Below are 19,598 nucleotides of genomic sequence, written 5' to 3' on the forward strand. Positions count from 1 at the left end.
AACATGGTGAGAGACAGATAGCTATGTTTGGGTTTATACACAATCATCATACCAAAGCTTGAATAAATAAATGAATTGGGTGATACAAGCAAAACTACTAGACTAAAACAAAACACACCATGAAGTTATCCACTATCTAAGCACAGACAACCAGACTTTCCTCTCCTCAGCCGCTTGGGCCAGCTCCTCTGAGGGAATACCAAGACACTCCCCGGCCAGCCGAGAAACACCGTCCCTCCAGTGTATCGTGGGTAATCCTCTGGGTCTCTTCCTGGTGATCATACTCAGAATGCCTCACCAAGGGGTTGTCTGTCCTAACCAGACAACTGAGCCACCTCAACGGCCTCCTCTTGACTTAGAGAAGTAGCCGCTCTTCTCTGAATCCCTCCTGGATAACCAAGCTCCTCATATTGCCTCTAAGGGAGAGCCCAAACTCTCTGCAAGGAAACTCATTTCAGCCACTTGTATCCACAATCTCTTTCTTTCGGTCACTACCCAAAGCTCTTAACCATGGATGAAGGTAGGTAGGAACTTACACCAGGAAATGAGGGTCTCTCTTCACCACAACAGACGCAGCACAACTCCACCTATCGATCTCCCACTCCATTGTTCTGTTATTCTTGAACAAGACCCTGAGATACTTAAATTCTTCCATTTGAAGCAAGACCTTGTCGGAAAGCACACTCTCTTCTTTTCTGGCTCAAAACAGTAGTCTTGGATTTGGAGGTGGTGATTTTCATCCTGGCCACTTCACACTCGGTTGCAAACCGCTCCCAGTGCAAGCTGGCAATCATGATCTGATGAAGCTAACAGCACTATGTCATCTGCAAAACAAGAAACCCAATCTTTAGGCTACCAAAATGGATCTCCTCAGCACCTTGGTTTTGCCTAGAAACTTTGGCCATGAAACAAGTCTGACTGTTAGCAATGTGAATTAAGCTCTCACACTGGATGTAGGGACCTAGCAGCCGGTATCAAGCTGCTACTACCCAAAGTCCTGGGGAGTACGCCCAGGACTACCTGAATAATACAATGAAACGCATTGCAGGTGATGGGCACAAAACACATGCAGACTGGTTGAACAAACTTCTATGCACCCTCTAGGATCCTAAAGAGGGTGTAGAAATGATTCAGTGTTCTACAGCCAGGATGAAACCCACACTGTTCCTCCTGAATTTTAGGTTTGACTATCCCATATAACTTCTCCAGAAACCTTGAATTTACCTAACCAAGAAGAATATCATTGTTAAGAAAAGATTTTTGGAGCTGTGCTAAAAATACTTTTTTTTTTAAATACAAATAAGTTTCAGACATTCTGTATTTTCAACATGGATGTTTAGTTTTGATTAACTGAACTGATGTCAAAGTTAGGATGGTCTTTCTAATGTGGGCTTACACTGCCCTCTTGTGGTTTTATCAATGCTTGCTTCAGTAAGTCCTGGGCATGATATGCATGAACCTTTAGAAAATAAGTAATTTGAGCGTGTTTTAATGAGGAAAAAAAACTTTTTGAAATTCTGTATATTTTCAGGTTTATTAATTTAATTATGGTTCAGTCATATTTCTTCGTTATTGTTTCTACTTTGAAATCAGACAGGAACGAACAACTGTTGCTTGTTTCCTCAGGTGGAAGCGGACGGCTCGTTGAAGGAGCAAATCAAAATGGCGAGTCAAGAGGAGTCAGTGAGGGAGTTCGTCGCTGTTACCGGCGTGGAGGAGGAGAGGGCCCGCTTTTTCCTGGAGTCCGCCGGTTGGAACCTGCAGGTAGAGATTTTCAGCGGGTTTTCCTTCGACTGTATCGGGCAGAACCGCGCTCTGTCAGAAGCAAACTGCGGTTAAACGGTGTGTTTGATGAGTAGCTCGCCGGCTAACGTTAGCCTGTGTCGCCAGTCATTTGTGCAAGTCACCCCTGGACAATACCGACCCGAGTGATTTTAGACACCAACAACGACGTCGTCGGACAGCCAAATAGCCAAATATGAACAGCTGTACTCGTCTATATACGGGCGTCTTTCTGTCAAGTTTTAGCCGGTGTGCCGTGGTTCCAATGAGCCGTGCTAGCCAGCGTTAGCCCCCTGTTAGGTTAGGTTGGATTAAATTTAGTTGACGCAGTAAGGGTAAAGCTGCTTGCCTGTAACCTGAAAAGATAGCAGAGTCATCAGTCGAATTCAAATATAACATTGTGTTTATGATTACAGACATATTAATAAGACACATAAACGAAAGAGGTTATTTAGAGAAACTAAATAATCTCGAGTTTCTGCTTAAAAGCGACTCCATAGATACGAAAGGAAACATGCCAGACTCATGTGAGCACAAGAACAGAGTTTGGATAACAGATTTTACGTTTTTTTACGAGGCATTGTTAAACTGTGTTGGCTTAGTTCAACCAGAATTTCTTTGACAGTAATGTAATAACTGTCAAAAACTCTAGTGAAAAATAAGAGACCTGGCAGCATTTTAGTGTAAGCAGTTGAGTTAGAAAAACCAAGACCAACTACCGCTACTGATTAGATATGTGAAACGTTACTTTAAATAAATCAACATGTTTTTGTTTTTGCTTCTCATTTTTAATTGTCAAACCTACAACAGTGGCTGTGGGAAAACATGGCGCTCTGTCTTATCCCGGCAGTTTCAGTTTCATTCGGCAACTAAAGGTTCCTTTGTTCTCACTTGGTTTTAAGATTTGGCCTGAACGATCAGATCTGAGTTACTTACTGTGCAGACAAAATAAACGTGTCCCTTTTCAAAAAGCCACCTTCCCCTTGTTGCTACAAAATTAAAAACTTGACTAGAGCCACATGAAATGTCTTTTTGAATATGTGCTAAATTAAGTCTTATTTTGAAAGCTACAGAAGCCAAGAACAGATGTTTTCCGCATATATTTTGTCTAATAGTTTTCTTCTAAATTGATTTCCTTAAAATGCAGGCACAACCACATGCATTTGAGGAATGGAAGTTAATGCACACATCAATCGTCTCGTGTTAGTTTTGAGAAACCAAGGTTTGATTTCACGAGATTAACTCATCTAAAGAAAACCACTGGGAAATTAACTTATTTCAAGAAAACCATTGGGAAAAGCAAATGTCCACGCTCGGCTTCTGTGGAAAGCAAAGGAAATTCAACAAAAATCTTCATATTTTTGATCAAACTGACTAAAAATGACCAAAAAAACCCCTATTTTGTCATATGAGAACAAGTGAATATGCCCTGCCCATCAACATGTCAAATAAAGAAAGATGGGTAGCATAGTGTAGCGCTAGTTATTTTCAAAAGCCTTGGCTGATTGGTATCCTTCTGTTTTACATATGGAGATACTGCATAAACCTACAAAACAACTCATAAACCACCTTATCTTATTGCCTTCTAATCAAAAATGTTTCTTAATAGAAGAGCCATGGGTGGAGGGGCCAAAGAGCCACAGGCTGCAGACCCCTGGTTTAATAGTAGTCTTCAGAAATCCATTGATCAATATATTTCTCAGCTTTCTAACATTAGGTATCATAATATTGGCTAGACTTCAACCCCCATTCCTCATAGAGAGCCTTCTGTTGCTCACTGTGCATAAAGAACCAGTAGACCATGGAATGAAAGTTTGACGTGAAGTTTTTCTTCATCCGCCCTGACCCAGGACAGATGTTAGTTTCAGGTCTCACTGAGGCCGGTGATACTAGTTCACCAGTCAGGTGCTGAGTGAAAGCCGCCTGGCAGCATTCCTGCATCTCATTTCCGTCTCCACGTTTCCTCCCCAGCTTGCACTGGGCAGTTTCTTTGAAGATGGAAACGATGATGACATTATCACACTTCCTCAGCCTGAGGGCGGCTCCTCCGTGTCTCGATCTACTGGGCCCAGGTGGGATCTTTTTTACATCTTTTCTTCAACATTTGTTCTATTCAGACTTGTATTAATATTATTACTATTGTTTAGTAATTTTGCAATATAAAAACTACCATTTATGTACAGTAGTCAGCCCAGGGTGACCTCCTTCAGAGATCTGATGCATGAGGCAGAGGATGAAAGTGATGAAGAGGAGGGTCAGAGGTAAGTGAACTGACTAATAATGGCTTTTTTCTGTTTCTCAGGTGGAATTATTTCTACATTTAAATGTGTAATTAAAGAATAAAAGGTCATTCAGATTATATTTTAATAGCTTCTTCATGTTGGAGCTTTTAGACAATAGTCATGCAGAGTTGCCCTCAGAAAACCTGATGGCCCTCCAGGCTTATTGTATTCTGGGGAAAATCCTGCCATGTTTCTTTCAATACTTTTTTCATTTGCATTTTGATGTATTGATTTAGAAAGGGTTGATGGAAACTGAACAGTTCTAAATAACTTCTTCAAGTTTTTCCACTCACTTGACATGGTTCTTGGCTTTTCCAAAAAAGAGTTAACGTGCTAAAGAGGAGATGGAAACACATTTTCAGGATAAATCTAACATAGCGAACTTTCCCATCCAGTGGTGTGTCTGTGCCTTACCAGAGGGACAAAGTTCAAACCTCTAAAGTTTATCAAAGGAAGACTCTCTCAATTTTTCTGAGATGTGTGCTCCATGCCTGTTAGCAACCTCTGCTTCCTGTTTATTACTCCATACGCAACATCAACATCTGACAAAATCCTGCCTTGCATAGCCTGTTTGATACACTCCAAACCAGTAGATGGAAACACACTTAATTTGCCTGTTTTCTTTTTATTTCTTCTTTTTTGCAACATTTAAAAAATCTGTTGAATATTTGAAGAACAATCGGATGGGAACACAGCTGTTAAATATAAAAATAAACACGTGGATATTTCAGAAGCTTTGATAAGTTCTAGATTAATGAAGGGAAAAGCAATTTGCACTTTCCCTTATAAATGGCTGTTGCACTCATAGCAGCACTCTCTGGCATCCTCATCCTGACTGAGGCCGACACAGGAAGAGGCACACCTTAGGAAGCTGGTTCCAGAAAGCACCAAGCCAGTTTGGGCCCCCACCTCGTTCACTGGGAGCCACTGGTGTTCCTGCTGCATAAACAGATTCCTCTGCCAGGGCGATCCACTGGGCTGCTTTGTAACGGATGAGGGAGGATTTAATGGCGATTTTATTAAATCAGCACACGAACCGAACATTTTGTCCATAAATAGTTATCAAATATTTTACTAATCTAGACTCTTGAACTGGCTTTATGGTCTTAAACCAGGCTTAAATCATACTTTTTGTTGGAAACAAAGGTAGTCGTGCTTTGGGTGTGTTTGTTCACTGGTATTTTCTGTATTGTTTGTATTGTGTATCTCAGACTTGAGTTGGTGTGACTAGCTGCTTATTCACTTTTTTAAACAATGACCATAATAGTTGCTCAACTGAATTATGTTTTTTTCTTCCCTTTGAAATGCGTAAAGAATGCCAGTCCAAACCAGTTAGCTTTGCCTTGACAGACTCTGGTTCTGTGTGCTGCTGAGAATTTCAACCTTTATGGAATAACCCAAAAACCATCTCTGTTTTATTTTCTATTACTTTTAGTACGCTCTGAGAAAATAAAGGCCCAGATCAAAATAGCTAATGTTGTCTAAATACTTTTAGATAAATACTTTACATTCCATTTTCTACATCAGCATTGTGTCCCGTTCAACACTCTCCACACTAGCTGCGTTTTCTTTCCAAATGTGCGCAAAACGTTGATGTTCTGCTAATGTCTAACAAATACAATTTTGCAATTCCAGTGTTTCCAGTAAACAAATGCAATTAAAATCACACATGAAGTTGTAAGTTTGTTTACACAATAGTCATTGAAAAGCATGGCACTCCATCATCCTGCAACTACTTCCTGTCGTCGTCCTCATCTTTTCTGTCATTTTCATCTTTTCCACCAGTTGTTGATCATGTGATGCACAAAAAGTGTTTCCATGGCAGTTTTGCGACATGAATAAATTTTGATACGGCCAGAACAAACGCCTCAATTTAGCACCAAAACTTTAGTGTAAAACAACAGTTTTTTTTCAAAATTGCTGTGTTTGCATTAAGTTAATTTATTTTCATAATGTTAATTAGCACCATTGTACGGTCAGGGGACACGGAGCTACTGACGCCCCATTCATAAGAAAAATGCTTTCCCATGAGTCAGTTTGCTCTGGCCAGGCCAACGACTGAATCATTCCCTTCTGATTCATTTGACTTTCTGATGATTTGACTAAACAAAGTTTTGTGTGAAACACAAATTTACAGAGAAAGCTCCCTCGCTTTGCAGGGGTGGGCATTTATTGTATTGTACTAACCCTAACCCTATTCCTTGTATTTCACCCTTATTGTGAAATACAAGAATTTTGATTTATCATTGTCTCAATCATAACAGGTTTTTCGCGGGGGGATCAGAGCGCAGCGGGCAACAGATCGTTGGTCCGCCAAAGAAGAAGAGCTCCAACGAGGTCGTGGAGGATCTGTTCAAAGGGGCCAGAGAACATGGAGCCGTGCCGCTGGACCGAACTGGGAAAGGACTTGGAGAATCCAGCAAAGCAAAGGTCCAGTTTACTTACGTTTTTACTGTCTGTTTTCTGTTTGTCTTTCACTCTGTTTTCATGACCTTGTGTCGTTTCTTAGGCTTTTGTTGGTGGAGGTTACAGACTGGGCGCCGCTCCAGAAGAGGAGTCAACCTACGTATCTGGAGAGAGGCAAGCGTCTAACAGCCAGCAAGACGTAAGAGCAGGTCCTCCTTCCCTTCACTTCCTACCGGTTTTGCCTTGGTGTTACCATGCCAATCAGATCCCGGTTATCCTCTGTGATGCAAACAAACATGGAGCCACCTTACAAACCGAGTCTGTTTTCTGAGCAATAAAGAGAACACTAATAATCCAAAGCAGAAAATGTACCACTTTAAAATCTCACTGAGTGATAAAAACATGTTTTCAGTAGCTGCACTTCCACCACAAACTTGATATTGCTATTCCGCTTATTTTCAAAAATTTAGCAAGTGCGATGTTTCCATTAAATAAAGCAATTAAAATAACAGGTGAATAAGTTTGTTCACATAAGTAATTAAAAACACGCTACGTCATCGTCCTCCTATCACTTCCTGCCGTCTTCTTTGTCGTTTCTGCCAGTAGCAACATCTGGTTGTTGATCATGTGACTTGTGATGTGAATGAAGTGTTTCCATTGCAGTTTTGCAAAATCCATTCATTTCGATATGACCAAAAACACCACCTCAACCTAGCGCCAAAACTTTTTATCAAAAAACATTTTTGAAATTGCCTTCAATCCTATTTATCAGTCCTATTTAAACGCAGCTAATGTCTGTGGTGTGGTCATTTTTGTTGGTGTTTAAAGGTCAGCCAGAAAATTGCAATTATTGCACCCCTACAAAAAATTTGCTTTTTTTCCCCCCTCAACTGCATCAGAATTAAACCCAAGGGTGTAGTGATTGTGTCTCATGCGGGTATGGTGTGTTTCTTTTTGCTTAAGGTACATGTGGTTCTGAAGTTGTGGAAGACGGGCTTCAGCCTGGATAACGGTGAACTTAGAACTTACAACGACCCAGGGAACGCTAACTTCCTGGAGGCAATTAGACGAGGGTGAGACAACTTTCACAGGCCGTATGTCCCATGCCAGGGATGTCAAACTCCAGTCCTGGAGGGCCACTGCCCTGCAACTTTTCGATGTGCCTCTGCTGCACCACAGCTGAATAGAATAATTAGCAAGGCTCTAGAGAATTTATCTACACAAGAGGGAGGTAATTAAGCCTTTTCATTCCAGTGTTTTGTACCTGTGGCACATCTAAAAACTGGACAGCGGCCCTTGAGGACTGGAGTTTGACACTTGTGTCCTAAGCGGATAAATCAGATCCAGCATCAGTCACGTTGATGTGTTCCTGTAGGGAGATTCCTCTGGAGCTGAGGCAGCGTGCTCGAGGGGGCCAGGTCAACCTGGACATGGAGGACCACAGAGACGAGGACTTTGCTAAGCCCAAGGTCGCCTTTAAAGCCTTCGAAGGTGAAGGACAGAAGCTAGGAAGGTGAGATTTCTAACCAGGTGTATATTTGGCTGGATATCAACAGTTTTTATAAATTTAGCCTGATTATTGTATCTCTTTGGTTTTTCTTCTTTCTTTTTTCTCCAGTGCCACTCCAGAGTTGATTTCAGCTCCACCCACCTCCCAGCAGGACCAGGCCGCCAACGAGGCCCAAGCCAGTTCCTCCGTCAGCCTTGACCCCTCTCAACCTACTACTAACATTCAGATCCGACTGGCTGACGGCGGCAAGCTGGTCCAGAGGTTCAACCACACCCACAGGTGAACACTTATAGGGTTGGAGGCGGAGACTTCTGGAAGTGGGTTAGTTGTATATCGGAAAACTGCAGAACTTTGTAAAAGGAGCAGTATTATGTTAAATTGACTTTTTGAGCTTTATGACAGGTTAAGATGTTACACCCTCATCAAAAACATACTTGGGGTGTTGTCTTCATTCTTATGCATGTTTGAGGAATCATGGCAACCAACTGTACAAAACACCTGGTTGAACCTAATTTCACTTCAAGTTGAAGCTCTTCATCAGCTGCAGGTTTCAAGCTCTTGCCTCACAGAGTAGCCCTCCCCTGCCCCACTCAGCTCCTTCAGACTAGCCAGCAGCAATCAGCAAACACCCGGTGGAATTATGCATCTGCTGAGCTCGTTATAGGTTCAATTCTCAGTTCAATTCTGGTAAAAACTTTAAGGTTTAATAGAGGAGCCATGTTTTAATGACTTCATGAAGGTGGAGTTTCAGCAAGAGCATGAGTTCCTTAAAGAGACAGACGCCCAATTTCAAGTAAAATTTCTTTTAAGTAATTTGATATATAAAGCATTTTTATAATAACTGAAGGTAACATGGTTACTTGATTTGCTATATCAATAAATACTAAACATTATGTGGCTGGAAACGCATAATACTGCCCCTTTAAGATTGTAATCAAAACTGTAACCTAAGCGTGACTTTTAAAAAGCCTCACTTTTTAGTTAAACCTCATTTGTCTTTTGGGTTTTTTATTTTTTTTATAATAAACAGGATAAGAAATAGTCAACTTAATGCAGACAAATAACAAGGAGATAATGTAATCATAGATCAGTGTTCTTATTGTCAGCTTTCATCTCTCTTGACCAGTCCCAGGTCCAACATTATAGGACACCATTTAGGATGATGCTTTCAGGTCCAAACATCTACAGAAACAAAACAAGTTCAAGTATTTTAAATAGGTGTCATAACATAGTTTAAATACTCTAATGGCGGTTGTTCATTCAGAAAGGGAGCCTCCTTAAAGTAAATATTTGATCGAGTAATGTTAAGCTAATACACCGCCACACCCTCACTGGAGAGAAGTCCCAGTTCAAGAAACCAAAACATCTAACTGGTGCAAATTCTAGTGCAAGTATTATTCAAGTGATCTTCTTATTTATTTTTATTTTTTTTTATTTAAAACCAGTGATCTGTGATTGCACCAGTGATTGCAAATTTTTTGCCCAGGTCCCTCTTGAAAATGAGATCTAGATCTCAACGGGGTTTACCTGGTTAAATAAAGGAATAATAAAAAAAATAATAATAACATGTGAGGTCAATCACTGTTGACTGAAGATTAATCAAGAGGGGCAATTATAGTTTCACAGAGGGGCAAGTTTTGTTTTTTCTTTTTTACATAAAATCAAAGTTTGTTAGAACAAACATGTCTTGTGTTCCACTAAATGTCTTTATTGGGGGAATAACGTCAGCAGAAATATCCTTTATTGTCCCACAACGGGGAAATTCAGTTGTCATAGCAACAAGTTGGAACATGCATAATAAAACAAAGGTTAAAAAAACACAAAAATAACAAAGAGACTGTACAGTAAGTATGTTACAGAAGACAATGCATGGTCATTAGGCTTTGAAGGGAAAAAGAAAAAAAAAACAAACAAACAAAAGAAACAACGTATTTAATATACAGATAAAGCCAATAAAGCAGCAAAGTGAATCGAACTGATGAAATTAACTGATGAAAAACTAAAATAATAAAGCGTTCTGCATCATTTTCTCTCTAAGCTAATGTTACCTTTCCTTGTTTCTGCCGGTGTTCCTCAGGATTTCGGACCTGCGGCAGTTTGTGGTGTTGGCCCGACCCGCCATGGCTGCCAGAGAGTTTGTTCTCATGACGACCTTCCCCAACAAGGAGCTGGCAGACGAGAGCCAGACGCTGCAGGAGGCCAACCTGCTGAACGCTGTCATCGTCCAGCGGCTAAACTGAGGCTGGGACAACGAGACAGCCACCCCCGTCCCCGGAATCCCCCCCTGACCCTCTGCTTCCCTCGCCCCAAAGTGGCTGAAGAACCACAGCCCCTCTGACGGAGCAGAACACACGGACTTAAATGGACTTCTAGTTCCTGATTTTTGTTTTTCTAAAATGAAATGTTAAGATGTTGCTCCCCCCTCTCCATCCACACAGACTCCAGAGGGCTGAAACGCTGGTGAACCAGTCAGAAATCACCAGATGCTGGTCACTTCCTCTTGTCTTGTTGAGTCTAGCTGAAGGAACGTTATGCTGGTCCACTTTGGAGTCCAGTCTACACTTTAGCTTGTACTATAATCTGGCCGCTGAACAAAGTTTATATTCTGGTACAGGAGCAGATTTCCACTTGTAAACTGCACAAACAATAACAAAGATTAGATTCATCATGTTTTCTTTTCCCCACACAAGGATTTAACCAACTGATACCAGTAGCCTTACTTTCCTTTCTTCTAATATAACGCCACAACAGGTCTGTTGTTGAAAAGCAAATTACTTTATTTTTTTAAAACGCCTCTGTTTCTTAATTTCCTTTTCTCAGTTAAAGATGCTTTGCCCCGTTCCCACAGCAGCATATTAGCGAGAGTCTGGTCTAATAAACCGGTTGAGCAAATGAACATAGAGATTGTAAACACTGGTTTCCTTTAGTAGAATCTGAATTTCTGTGACAATGACATCTTCTATGCATCCTGGGGAAGACAGAAACACGTTTGGACCTCCAGTGAAATAAACTCATTTTATGGTTGATGTAAGGAGAACCCGCTGTCTTGTTTTTATTAGTAATATTATTTATTTAAAAGGTGCAGGTGGAAGATTTATTTATCCTCGTAATACTACGACTTTATTTCTCAATATGGCTTTATTCTCGTACTTTACTCACGTAATGCGACTTTATTATAGTATTCATAGAGGTAGGAGACGGGGGAACGTTTCCCCGCTAATATTGGAGACAGGTGTGTTTGTTAATATTTGATTTTGAAATCTTCAACTCGCGTGCTTTTGTTTTGAAGGCACAACACAAACCTACCCTCAAACAGGCGCAGAGTGTTTGGGGGGCAGAAACTCCTTTTGAATGAAGTAAAACAGTCTGTCGGGAATGTTGCCTTGAATATTGCTTGTCTATAAGATCTTGTCAGTTTACTTTAATATATAACCAAATCTTTTTGGCTAAGTCGTTTTAATTCTGGAATAGTCACATGTCCAATATTTTACTGCTAATTCTATCTAGAATTGTCTTTATTGTCATTAACGTAACATGTATTACTCCCACTAGAAATATTACATTTGTTATTCACAGTTATGAAAATTTACAAAACTTTACAAAAAAGTAAATTTCTTTGTCAAAAAAGCCACATTTTGTTCTTCATGACTGATTTGTAAAAACAAAAAGGCAAAAAAAAAAAAAAAAACATCCAAAATGTGTGAGTACTTCATATACTTAATATTTGGGACAAACCAAGACACAAACAGTGACAAAGGCAGGCGCAGTTGTTGTTTCACTGGGTTTTACTTGCAGTAAGGAGAAAATACAGTGAGTTACATAAAGTTCATAGATCACAACGTTCTTTAACAACCATTAGAAAAGATTGTGCTTATAAACAGTACATTGCCTAAGCCTGCGCAAAACTAGAGCGGATGCTTTTTCAACCTTGCAAAAACCCCCAGCAGAAGACAATCATCTTACAGACAGGAAATGAACTAATTACTGCAAAAATTATTTTTTTTTACAATGAGCAAAGTTAATGTCATATTTTTCCATAGTTAAACTCTCTGGAAATGTAGGATATATACGAACATAAACAACAATTAGCAAACAATGTAATGACTAAGTACCAAATGATGACTAACATATTGAGAAAAATACATGTGTAAATATGAGTAGATAAGGAAAAGATAAAAATCATGATGAGAAAACATTTTTCCAACAAAAACATAATTTGGTGTATTTTTGATGATTATATTTATTTATTTTTTTACATCCAACAGGTCAGTTTTCTAGATCATGACGCAACTTTACACATCAAAATAAAAGACACAGACCAGACAGTTCTGTCATTTTATTAGTTACCAACCAACCAGGTCTGTCCCTTTATACTATTATTAGTTTATCTGGAGTACAGTACAGAATTAATCTGATCGGATCAAATAAAAACAAACTAAACACCAGTTACAATAAAAGTAAAGAAATACATGTATATTGAAACACAAATATATTTGTGTAAAGATAACACAAAATAATTAGTCTCCATATATTTTACTTCTATTCAATGATCCAACCAACAGTTCAGCTCGGAGAAAGAGAAGAGAACATGAAAGTGATGCAGGGGGAACATGTGACTGGTTCTGGTTCTGGTCCAGAACAGAGGACCCAAACCTGCTTCTAAAAGGCCCAGAATTATAAACAGCTGGGTCTCTTTAGCATATCTGTTGTCATTATCTAAGATTATTTGTGCGTTTTTCAGTCTTATTTGACTGCTAGCTTTAAATGAGTTTATTTGTGTTTCCAGTTTTTGGAGAATATTTTGCAGCAGAACCACGAACTGGAGGCCGGCTTCGCAAAGCCAGGGCAGCGGAATGAGCCGGGCTTCTGGATATCCTGGCTGAATTGAGCTTTGATTCGGTTTCACAAAAGCAGTAGTGCATATGTTGCCATGGGAACTTATCTTGTCCAGCTAGCATGGAAAAGATAGCTCTCATGGTCTGTTGGAAGAAATCTGTAGAGGCGCATTCACCTGAATTACTTCAGCCTGGCTCAACATAGTCGTGCCTCCTGAGCCTGATGTGGGTTTTGTGAAACTGAACTGATCCCATTAAGATTATGTCGAGCCTGACTTTATCTCATATCCTGGATTTCTGAATCCTGCTTTTGTGAAACAAGCCTCTGTTCATAAATACTCTACATATTTATGATCAGCTCTAAATAACAAATATATAAAAGAAGTTCTGCATGGCGCTTCAACAGATCAACGACCAGCCCGATTTACAGGACAGATGATCATGGGAGCAGAGTTTTTACCTCCATCATTGTTACAGGGATCAAAGAACAGGTAGAGTTTCTGAGCGAAGCTACAGCCTGTAAAAGAGTAGATCAGATCTGCAGCATCTGCATCATAGAAAGAGACCAGACCCCCCTCATAATCCACAAACACCCCCACCTTCCCAGGACCAGGCTGGAGATGGAGACGGACCGGGGAGTCAGCACACGCCGTGTACTCATCTACATTCCTCAACATAACGGTCCAGAACCCGTTCTGAGGACTCGGTGGAGTTATTCTCTTCCTGTTGATGGACTCTGCGGCCACTCCTAAACTCCATTTAGTCTTCCCTTTAACCTGAACCTCAGCGTAAAATCTGCCTGAAGAGAAACCCTGCCGGCCTAAAACAGAAACACACTTGGAAAATCTCTCTGGGTTGTCTGGAAGGCTCCTCCAAACATCAGCCACCTCCACTCGTTTTCTGTCATCGGACAGGACGAGCTTAGGATGAGCTGTGTCAGGATCCAGAGTCACGTCCACCGCAAACTGCCGGACCCTCTTCAGCTCCGCCTCCTTTATTATCTTCTTCATCTCCTCCCCCACCTGAGCCACAGCTCTCGCCACGGTCTTGTCAATTGGCGGTGGACGAACTCTGACCGCCGTCCAGGTCTTGGTGGGTGTAGTGGCTGTCAGGGAGGAGAAGCTTTTAATGACATGGAGGTGGTCTTCAGCCTGGGAGAGCTGCTTCATCTCAGAGCTCTTCTTCGTCAGCACAAAGATCTCCTGTTCCAGATCTCTGATGAAGTCTTCAGCCTGTTTCTCTGTAGTTTTCTGTTTGTCTTCGATCTCCTTGAGGAGCTCCTTCAGGCCTCGCTCAGCAGACTCCTTCAGCGCTGTGAAGACCCGAACGCCTCCCGCTTTCTCCCTGTCCGCAGCATCTTTGCTGCTCTTAACCGACTCTTTGATCTCCTTTATCTTTATTTGCATGCTCTGGATCATCTTCTGAACTTCGGCCTCCGTCGTCCTCAGCTTTGCCTTCGTTCCTTCAGATTCTTCTCTCAGAGGAACCAGCTTGTGGTTATTGTGACCTAAGACGGGACAAAGCGAGCAGACACACATCCGGTCGGTCCTACAGAACAGCTCCAGGGGTCTGTCGTGTTCCATGCACATCCTGTCCTCCAGGTTCTTCACAGGCTCCATCAGCTGATGTTTCTTCAGCCGTGGAGCGGTCAGGTGAGGCTCCAGGTGTGTCTGACAGAAGGAGAGCACACACACCTGGCAGGTTTTTATGGCCTTCAGTTTGGGTCCCGTGCAGATGTCACAGGGAACTTCTTCTGGTTTGACGGCTTGTTGGTTAGCGTCACGTCTGAACTGATCAACCACCTCAGAGAGCAAAGTGTTGGTCTTCAGCTGAGGCTTGGCGGTGAAATGCTTGTTGCACAGAGGACACTTGTAGAGACTGCTTCCATCCCAGCTTTTAGTGATGCAGGTTCTGCAGAAGTTGTGGCCGCATGGCGTGGTGACCGTATCTGTCCCGTCCAGACAGATGGAGCACAGGAACTGATCTTCAGACCACAGGTAGGTGCCAGAAGACATGTCTGAACTCTGAGGACAGGAGACACAGATCAGTGATTTATCAAGATACTCTGAAGGTCTGCAATGACGTTCTGATCAGGTTCCACGTATGGAGTTCAGTCGGTGGGACCAAAGGAGAAGAACATCTGATCACCCTGAGACCAGATGGCGTCAGGAGCAATAGAAGCTGTTACTTCAGGACCTGCTGTCTCAGCTTTCTGAAACACTTTCGGTGTGAAACGAGATGCATCCTAAACATCGGTTCTTGTTTTCAGATTCTCTGCCTCACAAGGCAAACTCTCCTGAATGGTTTCAACACCTCCAACCAAATCAGACAAAGACATAAATGATCTGATCCTCTCTGAAACACCAGTTCAATTTCAATTCAGTTGAAGAGAAAAGTCCTCGAAGAGAGAGATCGGATGTTCAATAAACCATGTTTAACTTGTTTCTGTTTCGTTAGTCGTGTTTATCTTTATGACATTTTGATCATTTGCTTGTTTCAGGTTAATCTTCAATCCATTTGACTTTGGCACTGTGCTAATGGGGTGATGGGTGATTTCTATAGCGGCAGTTTGCAAGAAACATCTTCTCTATGCAAAAATGTTTTTCAGTTGGAATACATACATTCCAACTGATCCTATATATAAATCACTATTTATAGTGTTATATTAATAGTGTTGTTGTTGAGAGAAGGTTTCTTAATCACAGCTACATTCAAAGCTTGTGGTACAAGTCCATGTACTATGGATAGGTTAGTCGTAGCTAACATGGCAGTAAACAACTAGCTAAAAATAATTTAGTTGGGACGAGGTCCAACAATCATGTCAAAGGTTTGGAAGAAGCTCATATTTTTGACAAATCATAAAGCTCAACTGACCCCAAACAGACCAAACACACATCAGGTTCTACAGTTACATTCTGTGCTGCCTCACTTAGAGAGGATGTAGTAATCACACTCTGGAGTATGGAAACAATTTCATTTTTAATTGAACCAATTTTATTTCAGTAGAATCCCATAAAGGCATTCTACTTTATGAGAGCTGGGTGAATGAATGAATCACCAGAGCTATGATTATTTACGTTTGGCAACTGGACTAAAACGAAGCCTACATTCTCCTCTATTAATACAAAAAAATACAGTGTTATAGATTGGCAAAGGGACTTTTTTATTCAGCAATAGACTATTTTTATAAGTTAAGTAGGACTCCTCTAAATGTGTACCATCATTTTCTCTCAGATTTCCTAGTGTTCTTCTTCAGAGTACACAGCACTGAATTAAATCAAGGGGGCCAACCTCCTTTTTTAAGGCAACTAAGTTGTCTAATGCCACATGCAATGAGGAAGAAACATTATGAAGCAAATGAAATTGCTGCCTTCTGATGTGTTTCTGAGATTCTGAGGTAATTAAGCTTGAAACAAATTCTTTAAAAGTTTTTACTTTATCTTTATAGAAGATAAAGATCTTCTATAATGAACTTTTATTAGAGCTTATCAAAAATGTTCAGCCAGCACAGGGAGAGGGGGAGGGAGAGTTGCCGTTATTTCTTCACACTCTGCCAAGGTCTAAGGTATGATGACCAGAGTAGGTAGGACTGTGAATTATTTTAGTAAAGCCAATTGAGTCTAAGATAGAATTAGGCTATCGAACTCTTTGTCAACATGAGTGTTAAAGTCCCCCACTATAGTGAGCTTATCAGTATTTAACACTGATTCAGGTAAGAAAAGGAGATATGATCTCAAAATTGAGAGTTAAGGTCCAGGTGGATGATGCAAAGCAACAAAGAAAAGTGATTTTATTGCTTCGCAACTAGGATGAGGAAATCTAAGGTTTAGATGTTCAGAAGAACTGCAGCTATTAGTAGGCACAGGATTAATTAGTAAATCTGAATGAAAAATAGTTGCTACTCCCCCACCTCATGTTGAGGAATATGAATATTTGAACAATTAGAACATTCATACTAACATGATCTTCTTGCTGCAGCCAGGTTTCTGTGAGGCAGAACGAGTCAATCTGAATGTCGCAAATCAAGTCATAAATGAGAAAAGTCCTCGAAGAGAGAGATCTGATGTTCAATAAACCAATTGTTAAACCTTCACATTGTTCCTGTTTCGTTCGTCGTGTTTATCTTTATGACATTAATCTGTAATCCATTTGGCTTTGGCACTGTCCTAATGGGGTGATGGGTGCGGAACAGTGCGGAAAGAGGTGCTAAACTGCAATTATGCTTCCTGGTCTGGACCGTGTTGTCACCGATTTTGGAGGAATAATATTCACCAAGCGGTGCACCAGGAACCACCAGGGGTCCAACTGAAACGTCTCAGCTCAAAGTGGTCCAGAGAAATGACCGAGACAATGACAGATGAGAGAAAACACATCAAAGTTTACAGCTTTAATCCAGATGCTGGACAGGCTTCGACTTCTCCTGGACTAACTTTGACTAGACCGTCACTGCAGAAGCCCAAAAATTGGATGAAACACGGACACCAGTCCTTAAGAAGTTGGAGAATCTCCCCGTGGACTTTGTTTTGACACATTATAAAGATAACATTTAATCTCCTCAGACACATTAACTGGGATTGTTCTGCCTGCAAGAGTCTCTCTGTGAACTTTAAACTGGGTGGAGAGAAATTGTTATTGACTGGAGTTCAATAAAACCGACTTTTGAACTACAGATGCTTTTGTTTTTTTTCTTAATGGAAGTAAAACAAGAACTGCACCATACACAAGACAAATGACTGGAGATGATTTGTGTTTCCGAAAGTAACTAGATGATTTTCCCCAGTTTGCTGCTTGTTGAAATCTTTTAGTTCCATGTTGATGTTGATGGCAAGAAACACAATCAATATTATCAGCTGTACTCACCGCTGGTTAACTCAGGTGTTGGAAAAAGAAAAAAGCAAACTCAGACACAGAGAAGTTAGTCTCGACTGCAGCTCTGCTCTTCTTCATTAACTTTGACCTTCTTTTCCAGAAGGTGACGCTTAAATCTTCCGTTGTGGCTCCGCCTCTGTCCAGAATCATCATGGGTGTGGCCAAGAAGATGATTGCCACAGAGCAAAGGATGCTGGGAGATTTATACAAAAAGGTACGAAAAAACAAATGACCCAACAAATTGTGAGGGATTTATTCCATGGCCCATTTGGGGAATTTAAGCTTCCCTCTTCCAGGCGCTTTTAACAAGAAATCATTTATCTCAGATGCAGTAATGTTTCTAAACTGTTGCCCATTATTCAGACTGTCTGTTGTCAGTTTGAGTCTGTGACTTTAACTGAACACTTATCACAATATAAGCATTTTATGTCACTTGGTATGAATAATTGCTGATATCAATAATTATTGATTAATTTTTTTTGTTTTAAATATCTGAAATGCGATGTAGCTGGTGGCACGACGTTTCCTTATCTTATTCACATTTTTCACTCCATGCCATCCTTTAATTTTAAGCAGTTATGAGCCACAGTGGCGAAACCTGAAACTGTTGCTGTGCAAGTTACTCAATAGGTTGTTGCTAGGTAACCCATTGAACTTGTGAGTTTGTGGAAAGTTTCTGCTTGAATTTCTCTGCAGGATGTCAGAATATCTTCCCAGAGCTGCTGTTTTGATATGAACTGCATTCCACCCTCAGCTCTTCTGCTTGAGGAAACTCCAAAGGTTCTCAATAGGGTTGAGGTCAGAGGAGGATGGTGACCACACCATGAGTTTCTCATAGCAGCCAATGACACAGTGGTATTCCTTGCAGCATTCATTGTGATGCATGAAGATGATTTTGCTACTGAAGGTACGGCTCTTCTTTTTGAACCATGAAAGAAAGTGATCAGTCAGAAAGTCCATATACTTTGCTGAGGTCATTTTCACACCTTCAGGACTCTGAAGGGGCCGACCAATGATTCTCTCCTCATGACTTCGGCCCAATAAATGACTCCACCAGCTCCTTACTGACGTCTCAGCCATGTTGGGACGTGGTGGCCGTCCACCACCAATCCACTACTGCATCCATCTGGACCATCCAGGGTTGCACAGCAGTCATCAGTGAACAAGTTTGTTTGAAAATTAATCTTCATGTACGGCTGGACCCACTGCCACCGTTCCTGCTTGTGAGCTCTGGTTAGGGGCCCAATAGTAGGTTCATGCACCGCAAGCCTCTGGAGGATCCTCCACCTTGAGGTTCCAGAGGCTCCAGCAGCTTCAAATAACTGTTTGCTGCTTTGTAAGGGCATTTTAACAGCTGCTCTCTTAATCCGATGAATTTGTCTAACAGAAACCTTCCTCATTTTGCCTTTATCTGTACAAACCCATCTTTGTTCAGAATCAGCCACAAATCTCTTCACAGTACAATAACACTTCAGTTTTTCTTAAATATCTAATGTTTTCATACCTTGTCATACGGCACTACACTATCTGATGATTTTCGTCAGCAGAGATCCTTTCTCTTTCCCATATTGCTTGAAACCTGTGGCCTGCTTAATAATGTGGAACATCCTTCTTAAGTAGATTTCCTTTAATTGAGCTCACCAGACAAACTTAATCAACCAGCTCTCTGAAATTAATTATAGTGATTCAAAGAGCCCTGACACACAATACCATCTATAAATTTAATAGCACAACAAAAAATTTTATCTTTATGACACTTAAATCCAATTTGCATAATAAGTTGGAACACTGTGTATGTAACCAACTCTTGGACATATAGAAACTGCCCACATTTAAAATTGTCTCCAATAATTGTTAAACCTTCACATTTGTCTCCAGACTTTCTCATGCATGTGGGTTAGGAAGAGATTGCCT

General features: G+C 40.8%; 2 protein-coding genes across 3 annotated transcripts; one reads left to right on the top strand and one right to left on the bottom strand.

Annotated features, from left to right (window-relative positions):
• Positions 1-1,627: 1,627 nt before the first annotated feature.
• On the top strand, positions 1,628-11,017 carry nsfl1c (NSFL1 (p97) cofactor (p47)). Of its 2 annotated transcripts, none has more exons than XM_032569204.1 (9): positions 1,628-1,764; positions 3,754-3,854; positions 3,969-4,043; positions 6,329-6,494; positions 6,574-6,669; positions 7,434-7,543; positions 7,846-7,983; positions 8,089-8,259; positions 10,058-11,017. In XM_032569204.1, exons 1-9 carry the CDS (start codon positions 1,663-1,665, stop codon positions 10,218-10,220), a joined length of 1,122 nt encoding a protein of 373 aa, XP_032425095.1. In that variant the 5' UTR covers positions 1,628-1,662; the 3' UTR covers positions 10,221-11,017. The 2 variants fall into 2 exon arrangements, with proteins under 2 accessions (XP_032425095.1, XP_032425087.1); XM_032569196.1 differs by having other exon boundaries at positions 1,629-1,764; positions 3,966-4,043.
• A 728-nt stretch (positions 11,018-11,745) lies between these two features.
• On the bottom strand, positions 11,746-17,779 carry LOC116719336 (E3 ubiquitin-protein ligase TRIM21-like). The gene is made up of 2 exons (XM_032561831.1): positions 17,676-17,779; positions 11,746-14,839 (listed from the first exon to the last, which is right to left on the bottom strand). The coding sequence occupies exon 2, from the start codon at positions 14,828-14,830 to the stop codon at positions 13,223-13,225; it is 1,608 nt and encodes a 535-aa protein (XP_032417722.1). The 5' UTR covers positions 14,831-14,839; positions 17,676-17,779; the 3' UTR covers positions 11,746-13,222.
• Between the last annotated feature and the right edge of the window lie 1,819 nt (positions 17,780-19,598).

This window comes from Xiphophorus hellerii, chromosome 1 (genome assembly GCF_003331165.1).
Source record: "Xiphophorus hellerii strain 12219 chromosome 1, Xiphophorus_hellerii-4.1, whole genome shotgun sequence".
NCBI classification, from domain to species: Eukaryota; Metazoa; Chordata; class Actinopteri; order Cyprinodontiformes; family Poeciliidae; genus Xiphophorus; species Xiphophorus hellerii.